Source organism: Fringilla coelebs (assembly GCF_963513975.1).
Source record: "Fringilla coelebs genome assembly, chromosome: 1".
Classification (NCBI taxonomy): Eukaryota; Metazoa; Chordata; class Aves; order Passeriformes; family Fringillidae; genus Fringilla; species Fringilla coelebs.
The window spans coordinates 110427254-110450606 of NC_140028.1; the positions used below are offsets into that span (position 1 = coordinate 110427254).

A 23353-nucleotide genomic window follows, 5' to 3' on the forward strand; every position below is an offset into this window, starting at 1 on the left:
AGCGAGGGTGAAGCTCAGGAAATAACACAGGGTGTGACAAACCACCGCTGTTGCAAAGAGGCTGACTTGGCCTCTACAGTGTGGGACAGGAGGGTGGCCTTTGCTTTGGATAAACACCTCAGTCAGCTGAGTGGATCAACTGGTGGTGTGAATGTTTCTCCCCAGTTTCATCAAAAGAATGCTAATATCTGCGTCTGCATCCCCCCCATGCTGGTCAGGCTCACATTGCTCAGTGACCACATGCACTGAACCACAACATTTCAGAAGCACCATAGGGGGTCTCAACCCACATGATCCTTTCTGGTGATGAGGGATGCCCAGCATGACAATGGTGCATATATTACAGAGACAGGAAACGGGAATCACATTGGTACTGCAACTGAACAGTGTATTGAAATGTCTATGTTTTGCTAATTACAAAATATACTTATAAAATATACTGAGAACGTAATACGCATGTGTCCTTCTGCTAAATCAAAAAACCCACATAACATCAAGTATCTTCAAACACACACATTTGATATCACAGAATCAATTAGGCTGGAAAACACCTCTGAGATCAGGGCCCAGCCTATGGCCAAATAGCACCATGGTGACTAGACCATGGCACTGAGTGCCACATCCAGTCTTTCCTTAATCACCTCCAGGGACGGTGACTCCACCACCTCTCTGGATACTCCATTCCAGTGTCTAATTACTCTTTCTGTGAAGAAATTCCTCCTCATGTCCAACCTAAACCTCCTCTAGGCATGACTTGAGGATATGTCCTCTTGTCCTGTCATGAGTTGCCTGAGAGAAGAGACCAACCCCACACCTGGCTGCCCCCTCCTTTTGGGCAGTTCTAGAGGGCAATAAGGTCTCCCCTCCTCCTTCTTTTCTCCAGACTAAACTATGAGGAGTTCCCTCAGCTGCTCCTCATAGGATTTGTGCTTCAGACCTTCACCAGTTTTGTTGCCCTAATATTCAATGTTGCACCCTCCTTATGTGGGTTATCTAAAAGAACCTGGTCAGAAAGCATTAAACCTTGACACACAGTTCTGTGGGAAATAAGGCTTTCAGAACAAGAAGGACCAACACTTTTTCAACACAAACACCCAACAACCAATTTGCAAAAAGAGTATTCTACTTGTCACTGCAAAGAGCTGTCCCTTCCCACCCCAAGAAAGATTGAAGTCTGCAAACTAATGAGCCTCTTGTTTTCTAGCAGGCACTGTTTGCTCAAAAAAAGAAATACTTTTTGAAGGCTTTGAAGTTACTGTCTACTGTCTTTTTTTTTAAGTACTCCTCTGGAAAAGTGTGATGATTTTTCACTTCTGGGGAAACAGCTGCGAAGCAACCCTGTATCCCAACAGTCAAAAAAAATTTGTTCCTATTCAACAGTATTTTAGTTAAAACATTTATCAGGAGCCCCCACATCAAAGGAAGTTCACACAGAAAAGTTCTGACTCAAAAAAGCCAGAAGGAAAGAAAAACACTCATTTGCATTAATGAGTTCTCCTTGTAGAGTAATTTTATCCTGGGAGGTCACAGTTTCAGACCCTTGCTATTGTGTGTCATTTCATAATACTTTATAGAAAAAGAGCAAGACACCACCCATTAACCAAAGAAATATAAACACCCAAATTATGAGAAATACCTGCTAAGCTGCTCTGTAAGCCTGAAAAGACCCTGCGTCATATTCCAGTACCACTTCAACAGTGCTTAGGACTTTTACTATGGCCAAGAAACATGCAGAACCATACTCTTTGACACACAACTTTGGCATTTCTGATCAAATAAGAAACAGAAATCCAATACTGGCACTGACCATTTTAAATCTCAACATTTGCCCTACCTTAAAAGTCATAAAATATTTAAGCGACCTTTCCCCAACCCCATCTACTTCAGGCAGTGTAATAAAGACTAAGATGATCCATTTATCATACAATTTATTAACTCTACAACAGTCTCAAGAACTATTCAAGTCCTAAAAATACTCTCCAAGAACACTCTCTGAGAAACAGGTCTCCACAACTGGAATCTATTTTACTCTTTCAGCATGTTTCCGCATGTCTTCATTCATGTTTCCCCATGTCTTTTTTAATTTAAAAAACAAAGTGGGACATCTAGTTCAACTGAGGCTACCAGCAAAGAGTAAAGATGGGCAGTTTGCTGTAATCATAGTACACACTGTGTGGTTATCTTGCAAACCTTGTGAGTGACAACTGCCTGCTCTCTAGCTAGAGAAAACATTTCACAAAAATAATCATACTTTAACCTGACTGCAGTGCTGACTGTCAGAGTAATGGCAAAAAAAAAAAATCTACCTAAACCTCCAACACCACTTTATCTTCCTTTAGCTTATTTAATGTTGAACACAGGGAAACTTAAGAATGCCAAACTCATTTTCTATTTCACTTCTACAAAAGATTTACCATTTAGAGCATCTCTGCATACTCTGGAGAATGTACTATAATGGGTTTAAAGCCTCATTGCTGAAAGCCTGGAGATGGCATCAGCTTTACCACTAAGGCATTGACAAACACATCTGACCCATCTATAGTTGGTTGGCCAAAATATTCAGTTTTCAATCTTCCTGTTCAAAAAAACTCCTTGAATATGGAAAAAGCCTGCTTGGATATTTCTTACATTTGTCATTACCTATTAATCAGAAGAACAAAAAGATAAGCACACACTAAAATTAGCGAATCGATGCTAGTGCCTTGATGAAAGCAAAGCTTATCAGTTCAGAAACTCACCACCAAGGAAGAGAGCCCTGCTGGCCATACCTCGTTTGACTCTAAATAGCTCCTGCTTCAGGTTAAATCCTTGATTCACTGGAAGCCCTTTACAAGTTAAACGCCAAAAAACTTTGGGTCTAGGTACCAGTCATTTATCTTGCCAGAGAGTCACTAACTTTCTAGAAGAGAACATTTAAGCTTAGAAATAAGATCATATGGCTGCTCTCCAACAGCCTGCTTGTATCTCATAACAGTCTGAAGTGCTGAGCTTCTCTGAATCAAGGATGGCACTTGAATGGCAAACACTAAAATGAAGAACTTTATCACCCTGTGATGTGCTGCTAATGTTTCCATGACATGCAGAATTTAGTAGCCATGTACTGGTATCGAGCAAAAACAGCAATACAAATATTCTCTCAGTATTTGTTTAAAATAATGAAGCTTCAAGACCCCATAGTTGATTATATCTTTGACAGCTACGCACTCTCTTCATAATGCAATAAAATAAATTTTTAAGTAAAAAAATACTGAACTTACTGTTTACAACAGTTCTCAGGACCAAACTACTGTCAGTGTCAATTTAAATGCAAACATAACTCACGGCATAATGACTCTACTTACTGGTAATAAATTTTCTTACTATTATTATCAAGAAAGCAGCAACACTGTATTCACAATCCCTTTTTTTTTTTTGTGAATTATGTATGCAGAAAAAAGTGCTGCAGAAAATGTTTGATTTAAAAATATTTTAGAAGCCTCTGTAAAAGATTCTGTAGATGGCATCTGTTAACCCATTATCCATTTTATCCTTTCTAATTGTTTGGAGCAGAATGTTTACAAAACAAATAACTAGAAACAGATGCTTGTCCCTAATTTATACCTTGATTACTGCATTTTATTTTCCCTCTCTTCTCTGCATTGTAACTTTATCATTCCTTCTAGCTTCTACAACCCACACTGCAAATGTCAATTTTATCACCCAATGTCAATGAACTCAATGTCATCTGAGCTCTCTCTCTAGATCAAAAGCAGATCTCACAACTAAAAATCTGTTTATTAACTTACGCCACTCCTGCAAAATTCCACCATGGTCTGTGGGTGAACTGGTACTGAATGGAAGCCATGATTATGTCAGGAACTGAGTCAAACTAACAGGTCTCACTCCTCTGTCGCTCACCTTTTTCCACATTACCTGAACACTTCATGAACCCATTTTCCAACTCAAGAAAGCTGCCCAACAAAGGCAAGAGGAAGGAAGGGCTGGGCTAGCCTTCTGCCAAGCCTGCAAGCCAGACAAACTCAACAACCATGAGAGCCAACACAACACTAGTGCAGGAACACAGCTCAGAAGCAGGACCTTTTTTCAACTATAAGGAGACCCTTTTATTCAGTCCTACAGAAAAGCACCCCAAGATGCTCAAAATCACTGCATGTTTGTCATTCTTCACCAAAAACAATACAAGAAAAAATATTTGTTTCTCTTTTGATGAATTTTGTTTGCTTTTTCCTAACAGCAATGCACCTCCTGCCTCACCATGAGATTATATATACCATAGACTTTCCAAGTAAAGAAGTTATAAAGGGAGCAAAATAACTAAACATACATTCTGCAACATCTGAACTCAAAGTGACACCATGTTAAATCACTTCTAGGTTATTATACACTAATATTTCCAAGTTACGTGCATGGGGAAAAAAGGGGAAAGAAAAGGCTAAAACTATCTAATGCTCCATCAACCAAACAGATTAAAAGATTACTCTGTTCACTTATAAAGGAAATACATGTTTCTAATGCATATTAATTCTAAACTATATTAACTTAGCAGTTATTTAAGTTATTGAAGTACTGTTTAAATGTAGGAATAGAACTGGACTTGAGTGAATACTCACACTTTTTTTTTAAAAAAAGAAAAATTCTCCTCTCTCACCTTAACCTCCAAGTTCAAAAGATGTAACTTGTGCCAACATAAGTGTAAGTATTAGGTTCTAGCTTTTTACATGTTGTAGGTAGTAAAAAAACTGTAATCAATGAATATCAAATTTCTTGTTTCAACTACTAATTTATTAAGAAATCATCTACATTCCAAAAGGAACTTGAACTACTGTGGTAACACCAAGTCCATTTGAGAACCTTCAACATTTCCCATCACAAATTTCAGTCTGATTATTTTGGATATTACTTAATGAACAACTGATGATGCCACTCTGGAAGCATTTAATTTGTTTTCAAGCCACTGCTGCCGCAGGCATCCCTCCCCCCTCTGTTGTCTGTTGCATGTACACACGCTCCACCCCTTTGTTAGTACTTACAGCTGCCTAATCCATGATGAACCAGTCCAGGATGCCAAAACACACTGCCCCCAAAACCCCAAATCTATTCAATGATCTTCAATCTGATAGCTTAACAACTAAACCCATTTTTGTCATTTAAAAACACCCACCAAAACAAAAAACCACCACCCATGAAACTCACTAGGAAATTCAACTACACTTCAAGCACAAGACAAACAAAAATTATTGATCTGTCACGATTTTATGAAGAACTAAAATACCTTTTTCTAAGAAATACAACAGTCTTCACTTACATTTCCCTATTCATCCAATCATCAAAATTGTCGTGAAATGACTATGGACCATAGGCTGAAATTAACCATCATCTTTGAAGATTAGCTAAAATTAACTAGGACTCAAAACAATGAGGATTAAGGAGGATTTCTGAATCACCACACAATGTTTTATTACATGCAGCAAGTCTGGTCTGAATTTTTGTACCAACCTTACATATGATTTTGGGAATATCCTTTTTTGCAGAAAAATGTTACTTTGACCTTTTCCATTCAGGTCTTAATGATATGAAAATAAATCCTACCTAAAGGTCTTGAAAGCAAAACAGGACTCCTATTTAACAATTTGTATTTGTGGTCATGGTCTGACCTCAAAGAAGCTCAAAGTCTATGAAACCTGTTCTTTATTTTTCTACTAAAAGGCAGACTTGTACAAGGTAATCCTGATTCAAACAAATAGCCTAAATCACAGTCTAAAAGATGTTGATAAGAGGAAAAAAAAAATTAAGACTACATTACAAAAAATTACTGCAAATGGCCCAGAGGTATCAATGGAGAGATCCAAAATTTAGAAAATTATGTCTTGTCTATGCAAGATTTCCTTAACTGCCTACAGTTTAAGAAAAAGCTCCTCTTACAGAAAGAAGCCACAAAATTCATTCTTTCCAAATGGAAATACAAACATAATTCCTCTAAATCATAGGTTTACGATCAAGCAGAAGGCCTCCTATGATGGGAAATTCTCTCTTCCCCATTTATCATGGGAAACATGAACTTTTGCGGAAGTTCAATCAACCCGACACAAAAAACAGGAACCACAAAGTCTTGGGATAAAATATTAATTACTCTGGACAAAAACACATAATTCTGCTTATGAGTACTGAATTAACACTGAAAAACACCACTTTTCTTAACCATCTCATCACTTCCCCATCTTGAATATTTATTCAAATACAGGAGGGGAAAAAACCCTACAATCTGCTATCTCTTGTTCAATATCCAAACCTAAGAGACTTTCCAAACACATACTTGAGGGGATAAAAAAGCTTAAAAATATTCTAAATGCAATCTTTGTTATACAAGATTACAAAGATTTTTTCATCTGCAGCCAGGAAAAAATACATTAAAGAACAGGAAAAAATACATTAAGGGAAAGAGTTCTGAGAAGTTCCAATATGAAAGCTGTTGGTGTCTAGCTGCCTCAAAATGTCACAGTGATAGAAAAAGAAGGGCTTAGAAATACCAAGAACACCAAAACAGACAGTACACAGTTGTAAATATCCATGCCCATCTGGAGGCTCAATTAATTATGAGATGAAGGGACATGGGAGCAGAAATAGTGGAGAAGAAGTAATTCATGTGTTCAAAGAACCACTTTAGTCTTTTTATCATACATAATTTTCTCCTACCCCCATAAGCCTACCCCATTTTGAAAACCCTCAATAAACCACAGACTTTATTTCTGCCTTTGAAATATGCATCTGATCATATTTTAAAGTATCTTCTCCTAGTCAAAGCTTTTTTAAATATTATTTCTACCATAACAATATTACTAATTTTTATGCATAGTTTATTTATTCCATTAAAAAATGCCATCTTTGTGCATTTTGAAGAACTGAACACAGAGCCACACTATCACACACAACTCGACTGTACACTCCATCTATGATACACTATTTATTTAGTAACAGAACTGCAAGGTATTAAAAGTCTTTCTGCCATTCGGCTTTTGGCACACAGATACTTTTTTCCCTTAAGTGTGATTCTATTCAGTGGTATTATCTCTGCTTGCCTTCCCCCCCTCCTGGGCGTTGCCCATTCAAAACCCTTTTACTTGCAACAGTGACTGCAATGCAAAGGCACTGACCCCACTCAGCTATCCAGCCTCTAAAAACAAAGACCAATCTTCTAGAGGTGCTCTGTGCACTTCAAAATTCCTGCTACCTAACAAGGTCCACACTCTTCTTTACAAATAACCAGCTGGAGGCCATGATCAGTCAAATTTAAAATATTCTAACATGATATTAAAGTTAGAAGAAAGTTCTGAAATGCCAGATGATAGCAACCTACATACATAGTTTTCAACATGGGTTGGACTTCACAACTACCCCAACTTTCCAGTCATCCATTACGGCCACAATTCAAAACAGAAAACTACACAATAACAAAAAAAAACTTAGGTCTACCCCTCAATCTCAATTCAGTTCTTCATTCGAGTCAAACAATTAAAAAAAACACTCCTCTTTTCAGACAGAAGGGGAGAAAAAGGAACACTTAACATGGCATGTAATAACCTGCAGCAGAGCAAATCCAGTAGCCACCTAAATCCCCACCCATTTTCAGAGAATACATTTCTCTGTTCAGTGATGATATAAGGGGGGAGGGGGGTATCAATGGCTCTTTTCTTATACACACAGTAATAAAAAGAAATTTCAGAGATTTTCAACATACAGAGTCAGTCAAACAGAAAGAGAAACAAACAAAATGAAAAAAACAAATCAAGGAAGTTTATAGTCATTGTCACAATGCAAAGGGGCTTTCAAGGCTCCCAGAGCATAAATTGAAGGCCAACAGGAGAAAACTGAAATAACTCCCCAGATTAAGTAATTTCCAAACTAGACAAGAAGGCAAAAGCATAATACAGCAACTTCTTTCAGTACTCAAAACTTCAGTATCACTTTTTAATTAAACTCTGTCGAAGAGAGCAAATTTGAGTAATTTTCAAGAAGATATAAATACACAAAATATTTCAAAGAAAAATGCAACTAATGCTTCTCATTTTTACCCTGAAATAAAATTTTAAGAGAGTGATCTAAACTGAGCAAATACCAAGCAACTAATGCTAAGAAGCTTCTGTCTAAATAAAATATTTCTATTCCAAACACACGGAGCACTAAAATGCACAACAGATACTTTGTATTTGAAGAGAGAATAAAATCTGACAGTTAGTTCAACAAGCGGCAGCACAAATAAAGAAAAACGATGATGCCACAAATCTTAAACCTCGAAATGCAGATCAAAATCCCTACCACAAGATTAGCACACGAGAGCAACCCTGTGAACCCGTGGAACGGTAAAACATACACACGCACCAGTAGGAGTTGTCACCAAATTGCATGCAAAAATCCTCTTAGCTCCAATGAAGTCAGTGACTCTGATGAGACCTTTACCTTCATTTTCCATCGAAATTGTACTTGAGTCGATAGTTACAAAAGTCTTTAGCAACAGCAGCGCTGGAGCGGGAGCGGAAAGGTGAAGAGAGAAATGCCCCAAGATCCCCGGCAATCACAGTGCTCCCTTTGCCCCCACCTGCAGCAACATCTGCAAGAGAAACCAACGCTAAAAGAGGAAAAAATAATTTTAAAAAAACCACACCAAAAAAAAAAAAAAACCCAAAAAAAACCCAAACCAAAATAAAAAGCCGTATAGGCTGCCCAGCGCAGAGCAGCACACGCACACCCAGGGAGCCGGCAGAGCTGTCAGAGACCACCGAGGATGAGGATTAGGATTAGCCGCCCAGCAGCTCCAGCAACACGGAGGAGCAGCGCCGCCGCTTCCCCCTCGCCACCAGCGCCTCCAACAGCCTCGTCCCGCCCGGGGAGGGGCGTTCGCTCCTAAAAATAAACCCTCACCCCAAGTAACCCCCCTTTCCCGCTCTGCCCGCACCCCGCATCCCGGGCGCCAGGCGGGAGACAGCGGAGCGGCGAAGGGAAGCGCTGCCTGCCCGAAGCGACCCCCGCCCGCAGCCCCCTCGGCCGCCCGGCCCCGCCCGCCCCGCAGCGCAGGCCGCGGAGCAGCGCGGGGGAGGCGGCTGGGGCAGCGCACGGAGGTGCAAGCGGCGGCTCCGGCACGGTCACCGCCCCGGCCCCGGCGCCCGGCCGCGCCTCTCACCTCGGAGTGCCGGGGCGGCGCGGCCGCATCCCCGCTCCGCTCACTTCCGCGGGCAGAGGCGGCGGACGGGGCGGGGCGCCGCGGCGGAAGGGCGGGCGGAGCCCACACACGCCCGCGCCCCCGCGGTGCCGGCCCCCGGTACCCCTGCGCGGCGGAGCGGCTTCATCCGCAGCGCCGGGCAGCTCCGCAGGCTGCGGGAGCCGAGCGGCGCCGCGGTTGAGAATGAACGCGTGTGAACGCCCAGCCCCTGCAGGGAGCCATGGAGGCGCCCGCCCGGTGCCCACCTCGCCCCCTGGCCGGGCAGCAGCCGCGCGGTGCCGCGAGCAGGCGGATCCGGAGGCGGCGTTGAGCGGCCGGCGCGGGGAGCAGCGGGCTGTGCTGAGGGGCCCGGCCCGTGCCCGCCGCCCCGCCGGGCCCGGCGCCAGCGCCGGCGGCCAAACCCGGCCCTCCTGGCGTGGGAAAACAACCCCGTCATTCCCGCTGGCCTCTGAGCGCTGCTCTGCTGCCCTCCCATGCAAACCGGGGTCACGCACATGGAGTAGAATCAGAATCATCCAGGCTGGAACAGAAAGGCCTTTAAGATTATCCAGTCCAAGTGTGCACCCAGCACTGCCACTAAGATCCATAAACCGCTAAACCATAACACTCAGTGCCAAATCCAGACCCTTCTTGAACACTTCCAGAGATGGTGGCTCCACAACCTTCCTTGGCAGCCTATTCGAACACCTGGTCACCCTAAAAGTGATTTTTTTTTTTTTCTATTAATGGCAATCTCCTCAGAGTCATTTTAAGGCCTTAGGTAGCTCCTATTAGAGTTTCAGTACAGCCAGGCTAGGCTGGCAGCCCTGGTTGGTTTTGTGCCACAGCATTATCATGTGTTAGCAAAACATAGGAGGTAAATGCTAACAGAAAAAAAAAAAAATCAACTCAATAAAAAATCTTAACATTAGGTAACTATTTTAAAGGTGTGTTTTAGCTACCAATTATGGAACTACCAACACTAATAACTAGTTGAATTCTGGGGGGAAAAATGCTTTATCAACTCAATTATGTTCATCTTGACACCAAAGGAGTATTATTTGAAACTATAGTTGCAATGCTGAACTCTTTGGCTAGGGAAGTTCTTAAGTAAAAGTAACTTCCACTGAGATGATTCATTTTAATTTAAGGTATGATGTACACTACCAGTAAGAACAAAATACCTTTCAGCTTTCAAGGTCAAAATCTAATGAAGACATGCTAATAGTAGGCTTTACACCCCATTTCTAAAGGAGCAGTGACAACATGGTCTGAAAAAAGCACTTGCATTGACATCTCATGATTAACGACCTGTCACCTTGGCTTTGTTTTTCTTAAGCAGCAGAAGAAGCCAAACTCAGTCTTTGTCAGTTCATAAGCAGCATTTAACAGAACTGAATTTTAGCATTTCAAATGAATCTCACACAACCCATAATAGCATGCCCCTTGAAGCTAAAGAGCATCCTTGCTTCTTTTGAAGATAACTTTGAGTGCTAATGTAATATAGATTTGTCAATATATTTTGAGGAGTAAAGAAGAGTTAGAAGTGTTGCCCTAAAGTAAAGGCTGCAGATATTTGCATTCAGGAAATTAAGATGACAACAGGCAGGTTAATAGTTGATATTACCTATTACATAATTTCTGACCTGCCCCATGTAGTTGCCATGTTACTTGAGTATCTCCATGGTTACTCCATGAAGTATCCCACTACAGGTAGCAGTGACTGTCCTCCGAGACAGCACTTCTGTTAACTCGTATAAAAACAAACCAGGAACCCTTCCAAGACACTCATTACACACTCACAGTTATAATGCCCCAATTTCAGCACAAAACTGAGGCAGCCAACAAAAAACCCAAAACATTTACTTACTTTGTTAAAACAGGTAGGTCTTGCTTTCAATATCATATGCTATCATTAAATATTAAAACTTAGGTAAATATTTCATGGAGAAAAACCAAAACCTGACAGTCCTTATACTGTCTACATCCACAACACGTTTGGATTTCTTTACATTGTGAAAAGTTTTGGGGAGAAGAGTTTCTGAACACTAGTTAGATTGTTCACAACTGAGACCTAAATATCTGTGACAAAGTCTGCATACTAAGAAACATTCTGTGTTCACATATCTCACAAGAAAAGAAGTCAAAAGCAAGTCCTACTCTATAGCAACAACTAAAAAAGTTTCATCTTTGAGGCTTAATTTCTTTCATATTATGTACATCTATCAATGTTACAGCCTGTGATGCTGCCAGGCAGCTGGGAAGTGCCACTTTAGCGTTATACAAGGACTGTATCCATCCTTGAAAATTCTATTACGGTTTCTGCTATATTCCACACATGCAAACAGTGGCTGTTTAATAAAATATGTTCAAAGTATTTTATTTACAATTGCTGGTAAATGTTGTTTCTTCAAAAATCCCATCCTTAATGTGAGCTTGATTCACAAGAGCATTAGGACAGCCTTAATATCTTCAGGAAGCCTCATTAAAGTATGTGGCAAAGGCATTAATTGGCAAATCAAAGCCCATTATTAAAATATGATTGTAGAGATAAGTCTTAAATTAAAAAAAAGGCCTGGCTTACAGTAACCTGTCATAGCCAGTTGTACTCACAAACTACAATAATATTTGTCTTATTTAATCTTTAAAAAACAATCTTGCAATGAAATGCTCCTCTGAATTTCCAGTAAGCAAAAATGTCTAGCCCAAACAGAATAATTCCAGCGAAAATACATATACAAACCAGAAAAATGTACACAAACAGTCCTGAAATGTCGCAGTTAGAATCACTTTTTTTAAAAAGTACTTGAAAGGATATGCTGTACTGATAGGTTTGGGGCAGAAAAGACTGAACGCTGGTGGTTGTTAGCATTTTCTCTTTCTAGTTCACAGTACTTCATAAAAGCAAACCTTCCAGAAATAAGTTTACATTCAGGAGAGCAGAGTTTCATAAGCATTCAATGGCAACTTAAGCAGCCCCCGCCCCAGGCATTCTCTTTCTCTTGCTGTGTTCCCAGGTTTCAATGCCACACAGCTCCACCTTAGTGTTCTGCATCAGCAAAAAAGGGTTCCAACCACCACCACCAGTACCAGCACCCCAAACCCTCCCTGTCCTTTTCCCCATGAAATCCTCATAAATTACCTCCTATCCATGGCCAAGCCAGACTTAATCTTCCGTAAGCGGCTGTCAGCAGCAGGCAGCCACTAGATTATTTCAGATCCACAACCCCAAACTGACCCACACCTGAATTCACGTGGGAACTGATTCATGTCTGGAATAACCCAGCACATCAGTGAATACAGACTTCTCTAATTAAATCAAAAGTGCTTGTTCTGACACAGCCAAAAGGGTACAACAGGTATGAGGTGCATTAATAGGTACTTCTGCTTTCAGTACTTTCTCTTCTCCCTTAGGCTTTCAGGGCTAAAAACTAATGATTTGATAAACGGAACTGGTTGCCTAGGTTTTGATTACTTGTTGGGTTTTATAACAGGCAGCTGTAAAAAAGCATACATAGCTTCTGTATGAATCTAGAAGCAACCCAAACTGCTGTTTTTAGCTACCTTTTCTATTTCTTCAGAAGAATTAAGGCCTCTGGAAAGCTTGCAAAAATTAAGTAGTAAATACATTATATTCCAGGAAGTACCATCAGTCAGTTGGAAGCAAAAAAGGGAGAATTCACTCTAATAGCATAAAACAGATAGGCCTTAACTTGCAGTTTGTTTATATACAAGCTGAACTTCAAGTTTGGTTTAGTCTTTGGGATCTTGATCAATTCAGCTTCATCTCAATGGCTCCCATGTACTACAGCACTACCAAAAGTAGCAAAATGTATTTTAAACATAACATGGATAACTATAACTGCATGGTTCACAGATTAGAGATTTATTGCACAGAATTTTGTTGAAGTTACTTTTCAGACCATGACAGCATTTGAAATACTTCTTGCTCTGAAGTGAGCTTCCAAATTCTTTTAAAGTTTTTTTTTCATAGTATCCTTCTCAAGATGCATTTTAAAGTTTGTCAGTGTTGAGTAATGCTACTAAAATCTATTAAAATTTTTGGTAATCTCATAGGAATTTGTTTATAAATTGTAACAAGAGACATTTTTCTGAGCCATATCATTGATAATATCTCAATATGGACAAAGCTTTCTATAAGACTTCAGTCTGGGTCATAAAGGGTTAGTATATGATCCTTCTGTCAAAACAGGCTTCTCCACTTCTTGCTTGGCTTGCTTTAGGTATAACTTAAACATCCCTCAATACATTGATCATAAATTAGCTTTCATGGAAGAAGAAAACTGGTTTCTGGTAAGATGGACTTCCATTTGATTTAATCAAATTTTTTGTTGTCTTTCATCTGGAAGTCAAAAACTCACCAGTGCTTTTACAGTTATCTAAAGAGCTCTTGTGTGACTGGAGTCAGGATAGGGGAGGGATGATACTGGAGCTTCTCATTTATATGCTTTAAATGGCACATCATTTGTAAAGCCTGTTGCAAATTTAATCTCCACATCCTTTCCATCCATGCTTTTCAACTGGTAGCAGATAGAAGCAATCACCTCATCTCCAAACTGAATTCTCCAGAGGAACACCTAAGGCAAGTCCACCTTAAGTTCAAATGGTGTGTGTGTGTGTGCACGTGCAAACCTTTCTCTGTGTGTGTGTGTGTGTGTGTGTGTGTATTAAATGAGTTCAAGCTTAAAAGAAGAAAAATTAAACAGTTTTCCCAGAGGAAATAAGTGCTCATTTAATTTTATAATTCTGAGCATGTTAGGGTGTAAGAAACATAACTACATTTTCAAATTACCTTAGCTCAGCCCTGTCCTGACACTGTGCAATTATGCTAATTAAGGAACTTTGGTTTATGGGAGTCTTAAATTATATTTCACTGATTTTTAAAGCACTTGAATTTAACCATGTCATCCCATCCCTACATTCAGAGAAGAGGTGCAGCACCACAGCATTTTAAGTTGACATAAAATCAGGCTTCTGTGATTGCCCTTTTGCTGGTGCCAAGTTTTACATTGGCCCTGACATTCTCCTCTCTTGATAACCCAGCTCAGGACTGATCTAGCCAAGAAGAAAGCCTCTCTCAAAAAAGGCTCTACTTCTGAACTCCCAGAACTAGTGGAGGAAGGCAGCATAAAACAGTGACAGGATTAAAACCTTTAATCAGTTTGAACTGTTGTGAAAGTGTACTCAGAGCATTCAAGAAAATCAGGTTTAATCTATCCTTCAGGAAAAGAGAGTTAATTTGTTTTCTGACCATAGCACTCAACTTATCTCAAACCTGCATTTCATCTTCCATACTTTTCTTCTTTAATACCTTCCATCTCATGTGCCTATTTAATATTCACCTGCTATTTTATTCCTTCAGCTGAACTACTTTGAAATAGTTAAAAATATTAATTGCACATTTTCCAGAGAGGTTTCCCTTCCTTTTATTTAGGACTCACAGAGATCTTCAGCTGTTTTCTTTCTGTTTTCCCCTCAGTGACTGTTTTCAAAGCTAACTACTCCAGTAAAACTTTCACTGCTAATGTGGAAGCTCTCACAAGTGCCTCTATCCTATCTACTGGAGGCTTCAGATTTCCAGAGACATTTTGTGAAGTCTAGTTTCACATTGCCTGTAAAAGACAGCCAAGAAACATGTGCTCTATAATTGGAATATGCTGTGAAGCAAGTTACTCTTGGAAGTCTTGGCTGAGGCAGGCAAAATGCCTTGTTAGGATGCCTGCTACAGGACAACGACTCCACTCCTCTGCATTGCCAGCTGCAGCTACCATCATATTGTGGCCTGAACACAGCAGAAGGTGGGAAGCTCTTCACTAGTAAAGGTTTATGTCTTTCTGAAGGATTACTGCCATTTATTACATGGCAAAGAAGGCACCACATTTACCTATAAAGTATTTCAGTTACATTATAGCAAGCTGTCTGTGGTGGAGAATGAAGACATTTCAACAATGAAACTATAAACAGCTAAGAAAACCACGGCACTAGCAAAGTTTGAATTTCATTTGAATTGATTCAAGGTTAATGTGCCAAGAATTTCAGGAATGCTGCATATATTACAGACAAGTAAGCTTGCCAAGACTCTTGGAAATTCTTCTTCAAGATTATGGGTGAGAGCAAAACAGGGCAAAGGTAATATTCAGTGAGGAGCTGTTAATAAACAGATGTTTACGTAGTTATACAATTTTGTCTCCTGGCAAGAATATGATGATTTGTTTGATAACACACTTAAGCATAATATGTTGGTCTGTGAAATTTTATTCAGACTCAGAGCCAAAAAATGTTATCAAGTGAAAGCATGTGGCAGCTTTTCAGGTTGGGAGGAATTAATTACAAACTTTTGTTTTACAGGAGAGCCCATATACCTTTTTATTTTTAGTATTACTGCAACTTTCATGCTAATGGAGTCAAAAATACAGAGGATTTTTTCCTCCCTTATGTCTGAAGAGTGTCAAAAAGAGTGGTCTGAAGTCACATTTTTAAAACTGGTAAAGGTTACTGATAAAAGCAATTAATGCAACTACATGCTCTATTGTAGAGACCCCTAACTTTAAGATAGACCCAACTGGTGAACTGAAAGGCTAAATCTGTATTCAGATGCTTTCTTAGTCAAAGTTAACAATAAGACTGCAGGGGGAGGAATAAAAACTGCATACACACAGGTTGTGTAAAATTTAGAGACTTTAGAGACTTAGAAAAAATACCCAAATTTAACAAGGTTGTTCTGACCTCATTCTCTATCCAACTACACAAGCTTGTGCTAGGACAAAGTGGAGGTGGAAGCAAGTGCTCAGGAGTGTCTCCACACCACTGCTAATGAATATCAATCTTCAGCAGAAGGGAATTAAAAAACAAACACACATTTCACAGAAGGCTCCTGTCTGCCTTGAAAATAGGTGCTAAAATATTATCCAGCAACATCACCATGTTTAGTAGCCTGACTAAATAATAGATCACATGTTCAGTTCATGCATCTCCAAAGGTTGGATACAGCCCCAGCTGAAAGTAACAGGAGTGGATATGGGAGGGACAAACCCCACAGCTGTATCATATAAATTGGGAGAGTATATTCCAGCAGCCTGTTGCAATGGGAAGGTTGAAAGGGCCCTGAGGTGCCCCTCTGTCTCCCAGTAATTCAGCAGCTAGTGTCAGCTGCATTCTGTGCATCTGCAACAAGGCAAGAAGCACCAGAGGAGGATTTAATTTAAAAAGAGTTGAAACTGATATCATAGGCCCTCCTCCCCACCATCTGGCTAGTGGGGACATTCAGTACGATTCAGCATGACTACTGCCTATTCAGAAGGAAGGAAAAAAAAACATTTCTCATTCAGCAAAAAAAATAGGCAGTTCCCATTCCATCTTTGAGGGCCTCCAGCCTAATCCAGATCTGTTGAGGAGTTCTGAGGATACAACTTTATAATTAGAGTACAGAAACTGGTAGTGATAAATCAGCAAAAATCTTGTTTCCTATTTGAAGTTCAGGCTAAAAGTAAATTTTTACCCTGAATTTCCTATATACTATTTAAAACTTGACCAGAATATTTTGATATCTAATGAGAGGCATGATTTTTATCCTACTTCTTTCAGATATCATATAATAAATTTAAGGTCAGAAGATTATCTTAGGTTGTTTTAAGATACTGTTATGAGAACATATCTACCACACATCACATCAATATATTGTACATTTTATATTTGTATGATTTCTATTATATCTATGATTTACTTAATCATAAATCTGCCTATCATTAGTTTATCTATTATTATGTTCTACCAAATAATAAATCTCTCCAGCCATATATCTATGACTTATTTAATATGCAGAAATAAAACAATACTAAGATGTAAATCTTTCTGATTCATCAGTTACTCACCTATGGAAAATCATCCATGGAGAGAAAAAACAAAACAATCATTGGGAACCTCTGACATTGTAGTAGCAACATGGATTAATCAGAAATTACTTACGTGTGTATGCATTGAAAACCAAAATCATGACTTTGCTTCTCTTGGAGTTGCAAAACAGGACTCCTGGAGTATTTTCTTCATTATATACAGATTTCAGTAAGCCAGGTGCTTTTAAGAATTCATCTTTCATGTCTCCCACAATTTTCACTCCAAATTGTTTTCCCTTTTTGAAAACTTGATCTTTGGTTGTTTACAGCCTCACATCTTCAACATTTATGTACAGTGATGCTGTTTTTCTCTTCCAGGGACAGATTATAAAGGATGTAGAATAAACTAACCTTGGTGTTGCAGTTTTTCCTGTTTATAAAGTCTGTTTTATCCAAAACCATAGCCTCACTGCAATAGCTAAAGAGAGAGAGCTAGGTTTGAATAAATTAAGCTTTGCATCAATTCAGCTGTTACATCCTACAAAGTGTAATCAAGATACTCCTTCTAGGGTCACAGCACAAAGAATGCAGAACTGTAGCAGAGAAGCTGAAAACTGGTGAGGAAAAATAAAGTCCATTTTCAGACTTGCCAAAACCTCTAAAACAGCATTCCCTTTTGCAGTTTGTAGCAAAAGGAATACCACCACTTCCTCCACCAAGCTCTAGGCCACCTAAAGAAGTACATCCATGCTGAAGAAAAAAAACAAGCGACTTCATTCTTGCAACTCTGCACGCAATGGCTTCTGATCCCAATGAGAACACTTCTTAGCAAATATTTTCTGATGAGTTTCAGATTTATTGCAGGTATGCAAGCTTCACAAGCACTTCTCTTTAAACACAACTCTTTTTATATACATATTTATATATATATATATGTATGTATATGTATATATTTAAATGATTTTGAAGTAGCCTGGTCATTGGAGACAGTAATTCCAAGCAACCTTTTAAAATAGCTGGGGCATGACATCCTGTCCTTCCATGTGAAATTAGCCCTGCCCAAACACAGAGCCTTTTGCCGCACTGTAACTGAAGGAGCAGCTACGTGAAATTTGGTCAGGTTTAAAAGTTTCCAGCAGTAATGCCAGCACTTCTGAGTCCTATACATAGGATGGTTGCAAATATAATTTTATTTTAGGCCTCAGTGAAAATGCCATGTGTTACTATGAAAGACAGCCACTATTATTGAGATTGCTTTTACTAATTCAGGTTCCCTGCTTTGTCTTCAGGGCTGGGCATAGGCTGTAGCTGCCTATAACAAACTTCCTGTGGATGCAAAGCAAATACCATAAAGAGGCTTTGACATGGCATGAATGCCAGGCGAAGGTCACAACCCAAAGCCTGATGCCTATAACACTGCTGTGTTTAAGCTTTTGTAGTTCCTGGGCTTTAATATCGTATTGTTTGATATTACAAGCTGGTTTGTGGAACGGTGCCATTATATCAAAGAAGTTTGCCTGTGCTGAAAAAATGCTTCTAATCCTTTTAGTTGAATAGAAAATCTGGAAAGCATGAACCTCAAAACTTGAATAGAAAGGCCAAATGAAATTTCTCTGAAAAGAAAATCAGAATTTGAAAGGGTAATTCATTTTTGTAATGGTTGTGATTGACAATCCTGGAATTTCTAACACTCAAAAACATTTTCACCTAGCTTTTTTTAATGCCTCTTGAGCAGTTTCTGCTCTGATTATTTTTAAAATATGGTTAAAAAGTAGCACTGCTCTATTTCTGTCTAATTTCCTGGGGAGAAATGTAAATAAATGTATGTGTTACTGAGTGCTCATGAGCACAGTAACTCTTAACTGTAGCACATGGTCGGTACATCTGATGATACAAGAAGCTGATTTGATAGGGCACAGCTGAGGAAATTCAGTAAAGAAAACAGAAACCAAGCATCTGTTTTGTTTGACTGTCTCAGAACTTTAAATGCTCCCTAAGCTTTATTGGGTTCCTTTTCTTTTCATGACATTAGAAATGCTAACATGAAGGCTCCAAAACTTAAATCTAATCCATCTGTAACTGGCAGACATATTGTTATATGAAAAAGAGAGGAAACAGTGGGATAGGACAGTTGTTTGTTTTGGTGTTTTGGTTTTTTTTTTTGTTAAAAATAATTTGTTTCATTTATAATCAAATAAAGCTTCAGTAGTTGAACATATCTTAGTTTTTTTCATTTTTTTTCTCTTGGTTTTCAATCCTTGGCATACTTGTGTTTACATGCACTGTTCTACCAGCTATTTAAATAAAGCTGTAATAGTTGAGCTTAAGGATTAAAGAGAGAATAAGCTTTCTACAACACAGCCTATTCTGTTAAGGTTTATCATTTCACTAGATTTGAGAAGTGGCAGCCTGCCCCACTCCCCTCCCTTCCCAAGGAACATCTGTCAGCAGCAGCCGTTCACTCTTGATATTGGCCTAAGTGAAGAATTGTTGAAACACAGAATGGTTTGGTTTTGAAGGGACCATAAACATCATCTGATTCCAACCTCCCTGCCATGGGTAGGGACACCTTTCACTAAACCAGGTTGGTCAGAGCCCCATCCAACCTGGCCCTATCTGATTGATGTGAAACCTGTGTCACAAAAGGTGCCTGAATGAAAAACAGTATTTCAGGAAAGGGACTACAATCCTATTTAAAATGTCAGTGGTGTCAGATTTCTTCAGAATTGACAATTTAGATTAATAATTTTACAACATATTAAAAAAAGATTTTGAATAAACCATTAGGCAAGAGCTGCCACAGTCTATGAGCAGCTAGATAAGTTCTATGATTTCTGTTTGGAAAGCAGCTCCTTCTTGCTTTTGTGGAAAAGGCAGAAGCTCAGTGCTTTGTGATTAGGATCCTTACTTAGCCTAGTGGTTTCTTCAAGTGGTTTGTATTAGCTGCTAGTTTCTTATGGCAGTGCCAAAACCTGCTCATCTTAAAATGTGTCTGTATAGGTAGACATAGCATATGCTTGAAAAACTGTCTGATCATGTCTGACACAAAGCAGTGGAGACCCAGCCTATGACTGAAATATGAGATGGTGATGCAACAAAGATCTTTATCTGAAAAGGCAAAACACTCAAACTTTGATGCCACTGATCATAATTCAAATAAAAAATCTGAGTAAAAAATGAAGAATCTGTACATTCTTGGAAAACTTCATATAGTCCTAACAGGGATTTCTATATGACTACAGAAGAAAGTCTAGCACAAAGCCAAATTGGACCAAACTGGGATTTGTTCTGATGCAGTCTCTCAAATATTGATTTAAGTGAGCTTAGAAGAAGCTAATGTGACAAAGAACATACCTAAGCTACCCATCTCCATCAGAAAATTTAGAGTTTTCCAGATGAATTTGTGAGCTGCAAGGAACTGCTAGTAATTGTTTTGACACAATGGATATAAAATATTAAACAACATAATATCCATCAGGCCCAGAGAATCCCAGTATTTTAGATTCTGGAGATACCACATCCCAGGGATACACAGCACTCAGAGCTTTTTATGCTTCAGAACACAAATAAGAGAAATGAGGGAAAATGTTTCATTAGGAAAATTAGTCAAGTCTCTGTTTAACCACAAAAATCAGAGTGCCTTAGTCATTCAAAGCAAGCAGCATTTTTAAAGTGTCATCTTAAATTTAACATATACATAAGTTTTTACATACCAACAAGTAAAATACCACTGTTGTAAACAAAATTAACTAGACATTATAAAGCTATTACAATTAACTTTTCATGAATAACTATACAGATTTCTTAGCTGTCCTGGTAGAGAAGTACTATGTCATTTGTAATATCCCTGTATTTCATAGAGATCTTGCACTGTGAACCTGAGGCACCTATACCAAATGTATCTTTAGATACAAAAATCTTTAGAAAAGCAAAACAAAGCCAGAATCCAGAGTGTCTCTCTCTTTTCTTCCTTTTTTTTTTTTTTTGTAAGCCAGCAGTAGCACTTGAACTATCACAGCCATAATAAAAGCATTGTCACTGTTACAACACCAGCAACCACAGATGCCATCTCTGCTGAGAGAGACATCTCTCCACACTAAGAGACAGCATCACTTCCAGCTGGAGGTTAACCTGTGTGGAATGTGAGGTATTGTTCATCTCAGAGCAGAGATCAAGTGCCAGCTATTTCAGCAAAAGCTGCCAGATCTTTCACTGGATAAAGTCATGTCCTGTTCAGACCCTATAGCTGCATCCTCAGTATCTCTTCTCCAGGCTAACTAACTAAATGTCTGAAGTCTTTCCCACCTGGAAGAGCTGATTCTCGCAAAAGTCTTAGATTGCCACATGAAATGCCACTTTAAAATGCCTGTAGTCCTGTAATTTCAGGAATTGTGTGTCAAACATATGTCAGATTCAGTTACACCAATGTTGCTTGGCATATAACAACAACCTTTACAAAGTTGAACAGTGCCAATTTGACTCAACTAATGTAGATTTTAGAGCTGTAAGGAATTATTTATTTCAGTCGGACTGTATATGTAATAGAGAACTTCCACCTGTAAACTGTGCACAAGGACTATAACCTCTATTTCATCTGTCTAAAGTATTTTATAAGCATTTCTAACTACAATTTCAGAGTATGGGCTGACCACAGCTGAATTATTCCAGATATTAAATACAGATTGAAACCTTATATCCTATTTGCATGCAGCCTGTGAGCTTTTTTCTCCTTGATTAAAGACCCATCCTTTGTGAGCACCTCTTCCTCAAAGAACATGTTAAATCCTCAGTTGTTTTGAGATAAGACCTTGACTTGAACAGAGTTGCCATTTTTGGGGAAAACTAAAGATAAGGCAAAATAACAATAAGGCACTAAACAAGCAAGCATCTGATAAGCTCTGGTGGGAGAACATCCTCACTAGAGGATCTGTACGCTGTTCCTACTCAGACCTTAGAAGGACCTACAACTCCTGCTCATCACAGTTACAAATGAGATTTGAAGGAAAGGCAGCTTAATGCTACTCAGCATAGATGCTATTATCCAAGTCTACTGTCAATTCAGCCACTGCTTTTTAAATTCATTTGATTGGTAAACTTGAGGAAGACAAATATGTTCTAATGGCAATAGCTCTCTCATGACTAGGGGAATGTCCCTCCTGGGCTCCAGCAGTCTGGTGTCCTCTGGTTGACTGACTTATAACCTGCCTGAACTGCAGCAAACAACACAGGAGTGAAGGATGTTCTCAGTTACACTCTCCAGGGTAGGCTTTGGGAATTATTCTTTTGAATGCTTGAGAGGTGCAAACACTGATGGGAGCTTTGCCAGCACACGAAGTACTGCTGATTATTCTCCTCTGCGTGATCTCTTTGATGTAATGCTGCTCTTAAAGGCACTTTTAATAGGATGCCTCCCCTCTTACCAACCAGCCTCATTTTCATTAAGTGTGTGGGTGTTTCACATCTTTGAGACTCTCTATCCATGAGTTCTGCAGTTACTGGGAGAAAGGGGCAGATATACAGTTCACTTCCTTCAGAAAAGAGGCTGAGGGTTCTGCCAGAGCAGTTGTGTTAATTGTTAAAGAAACATACTCTCAATGCCAAGCATGATGTACAAATCACTCCATGCTGCCTCAGTTCTGAGCTCCCAAAGCTCATTTGGTAGGTTCCCAAAAGGACAAAGCCCCATCTGTTGATTCTCCTGTATAGAACCTCATTGATGGTAATGCTCTTATGCATGAATTAATAGCTAGAGAAATTAGTTTAGCATTCATCTTGTGGCTGGTGTGTAGCTGAGCAATAATTCTAAAGAGGTATTGGCTGGAAAGGATGTAAGAAATGTCTATTTACTGCTGGGATTCAGGAGGAAAGATGGTGGTTTCTCTGCACAAAATGTTGGTTCTTCCATTTCCTTTAGCATTGGTCACACACTCTTTGGCAACTGATTGTGAATGAAAAAAGCATCCTGTAGTTTCTGCCAGGAAAAGATTTTATCTGAGTCCAGCTGGAATTTTTAACAGGAAGTCTGTGCTTTATGGCCATGTTTTGGAAAGAGGTAACTTTACAATACTCTTGAAAAAGTAATTTCCTCAAATGTTAATGAGATATACTCTAACTAGCAACAAAGGCAAAAGAAAATAATTTTTTGTTTTGCCAAATGAATTGAAAAATGTTTTCAAGGAAAGGAGATAATCCTGCCAGCATAAACACCATTTAATAAGCCACATACATGCCTTCTATTGTTTTTTATCTAAGCAGAGAGGCCACTTAAACATGTTGAAATAATAGCCCTTTTATGCTTGACAGGAAA

At 39.2% G+C, this 23353-nt stretch overlaps 1 protein-coding gene across 5 annotated transcripts in view; it reads right to left on the reverse strand.

Moving 5' to 3' along the window:
- Positions 1–23353, reverse strand: part of ATP2C1 (ATPase secretory pathway Ca2+ transporting 1) — a 62175-nt gene that overhangs the window by 35731 nt on the left and 3091 nt on the right. The window contains exons 1-2 of one of the 5 annotated variants that reach the window (XM_084214199.1): positions 9176–9250; positions 8455–8605 (exon numbers count right to left, since the gene is read on the reverse strand). The exons of 1 other annotated variant lie outside the window; for it this stretch is intronic. In XM_084214199.1, the coding sequence (XP_084070325.1) occupies positions 8455–8460 (6 nt within the window). In that variant the 5' untranslated portion in view covers positions 8461–8605; positions 9176–9250. Of the gene's footprint in view, positions 1–8376; positions 8917–9175; positions 9251–23353 lie in introns of those variants that run through there. 3 more of the 5 variants (XM_084214200.1, XM_084214198.1, XM_084214201.1) reach the window with 3 other exon arrangements.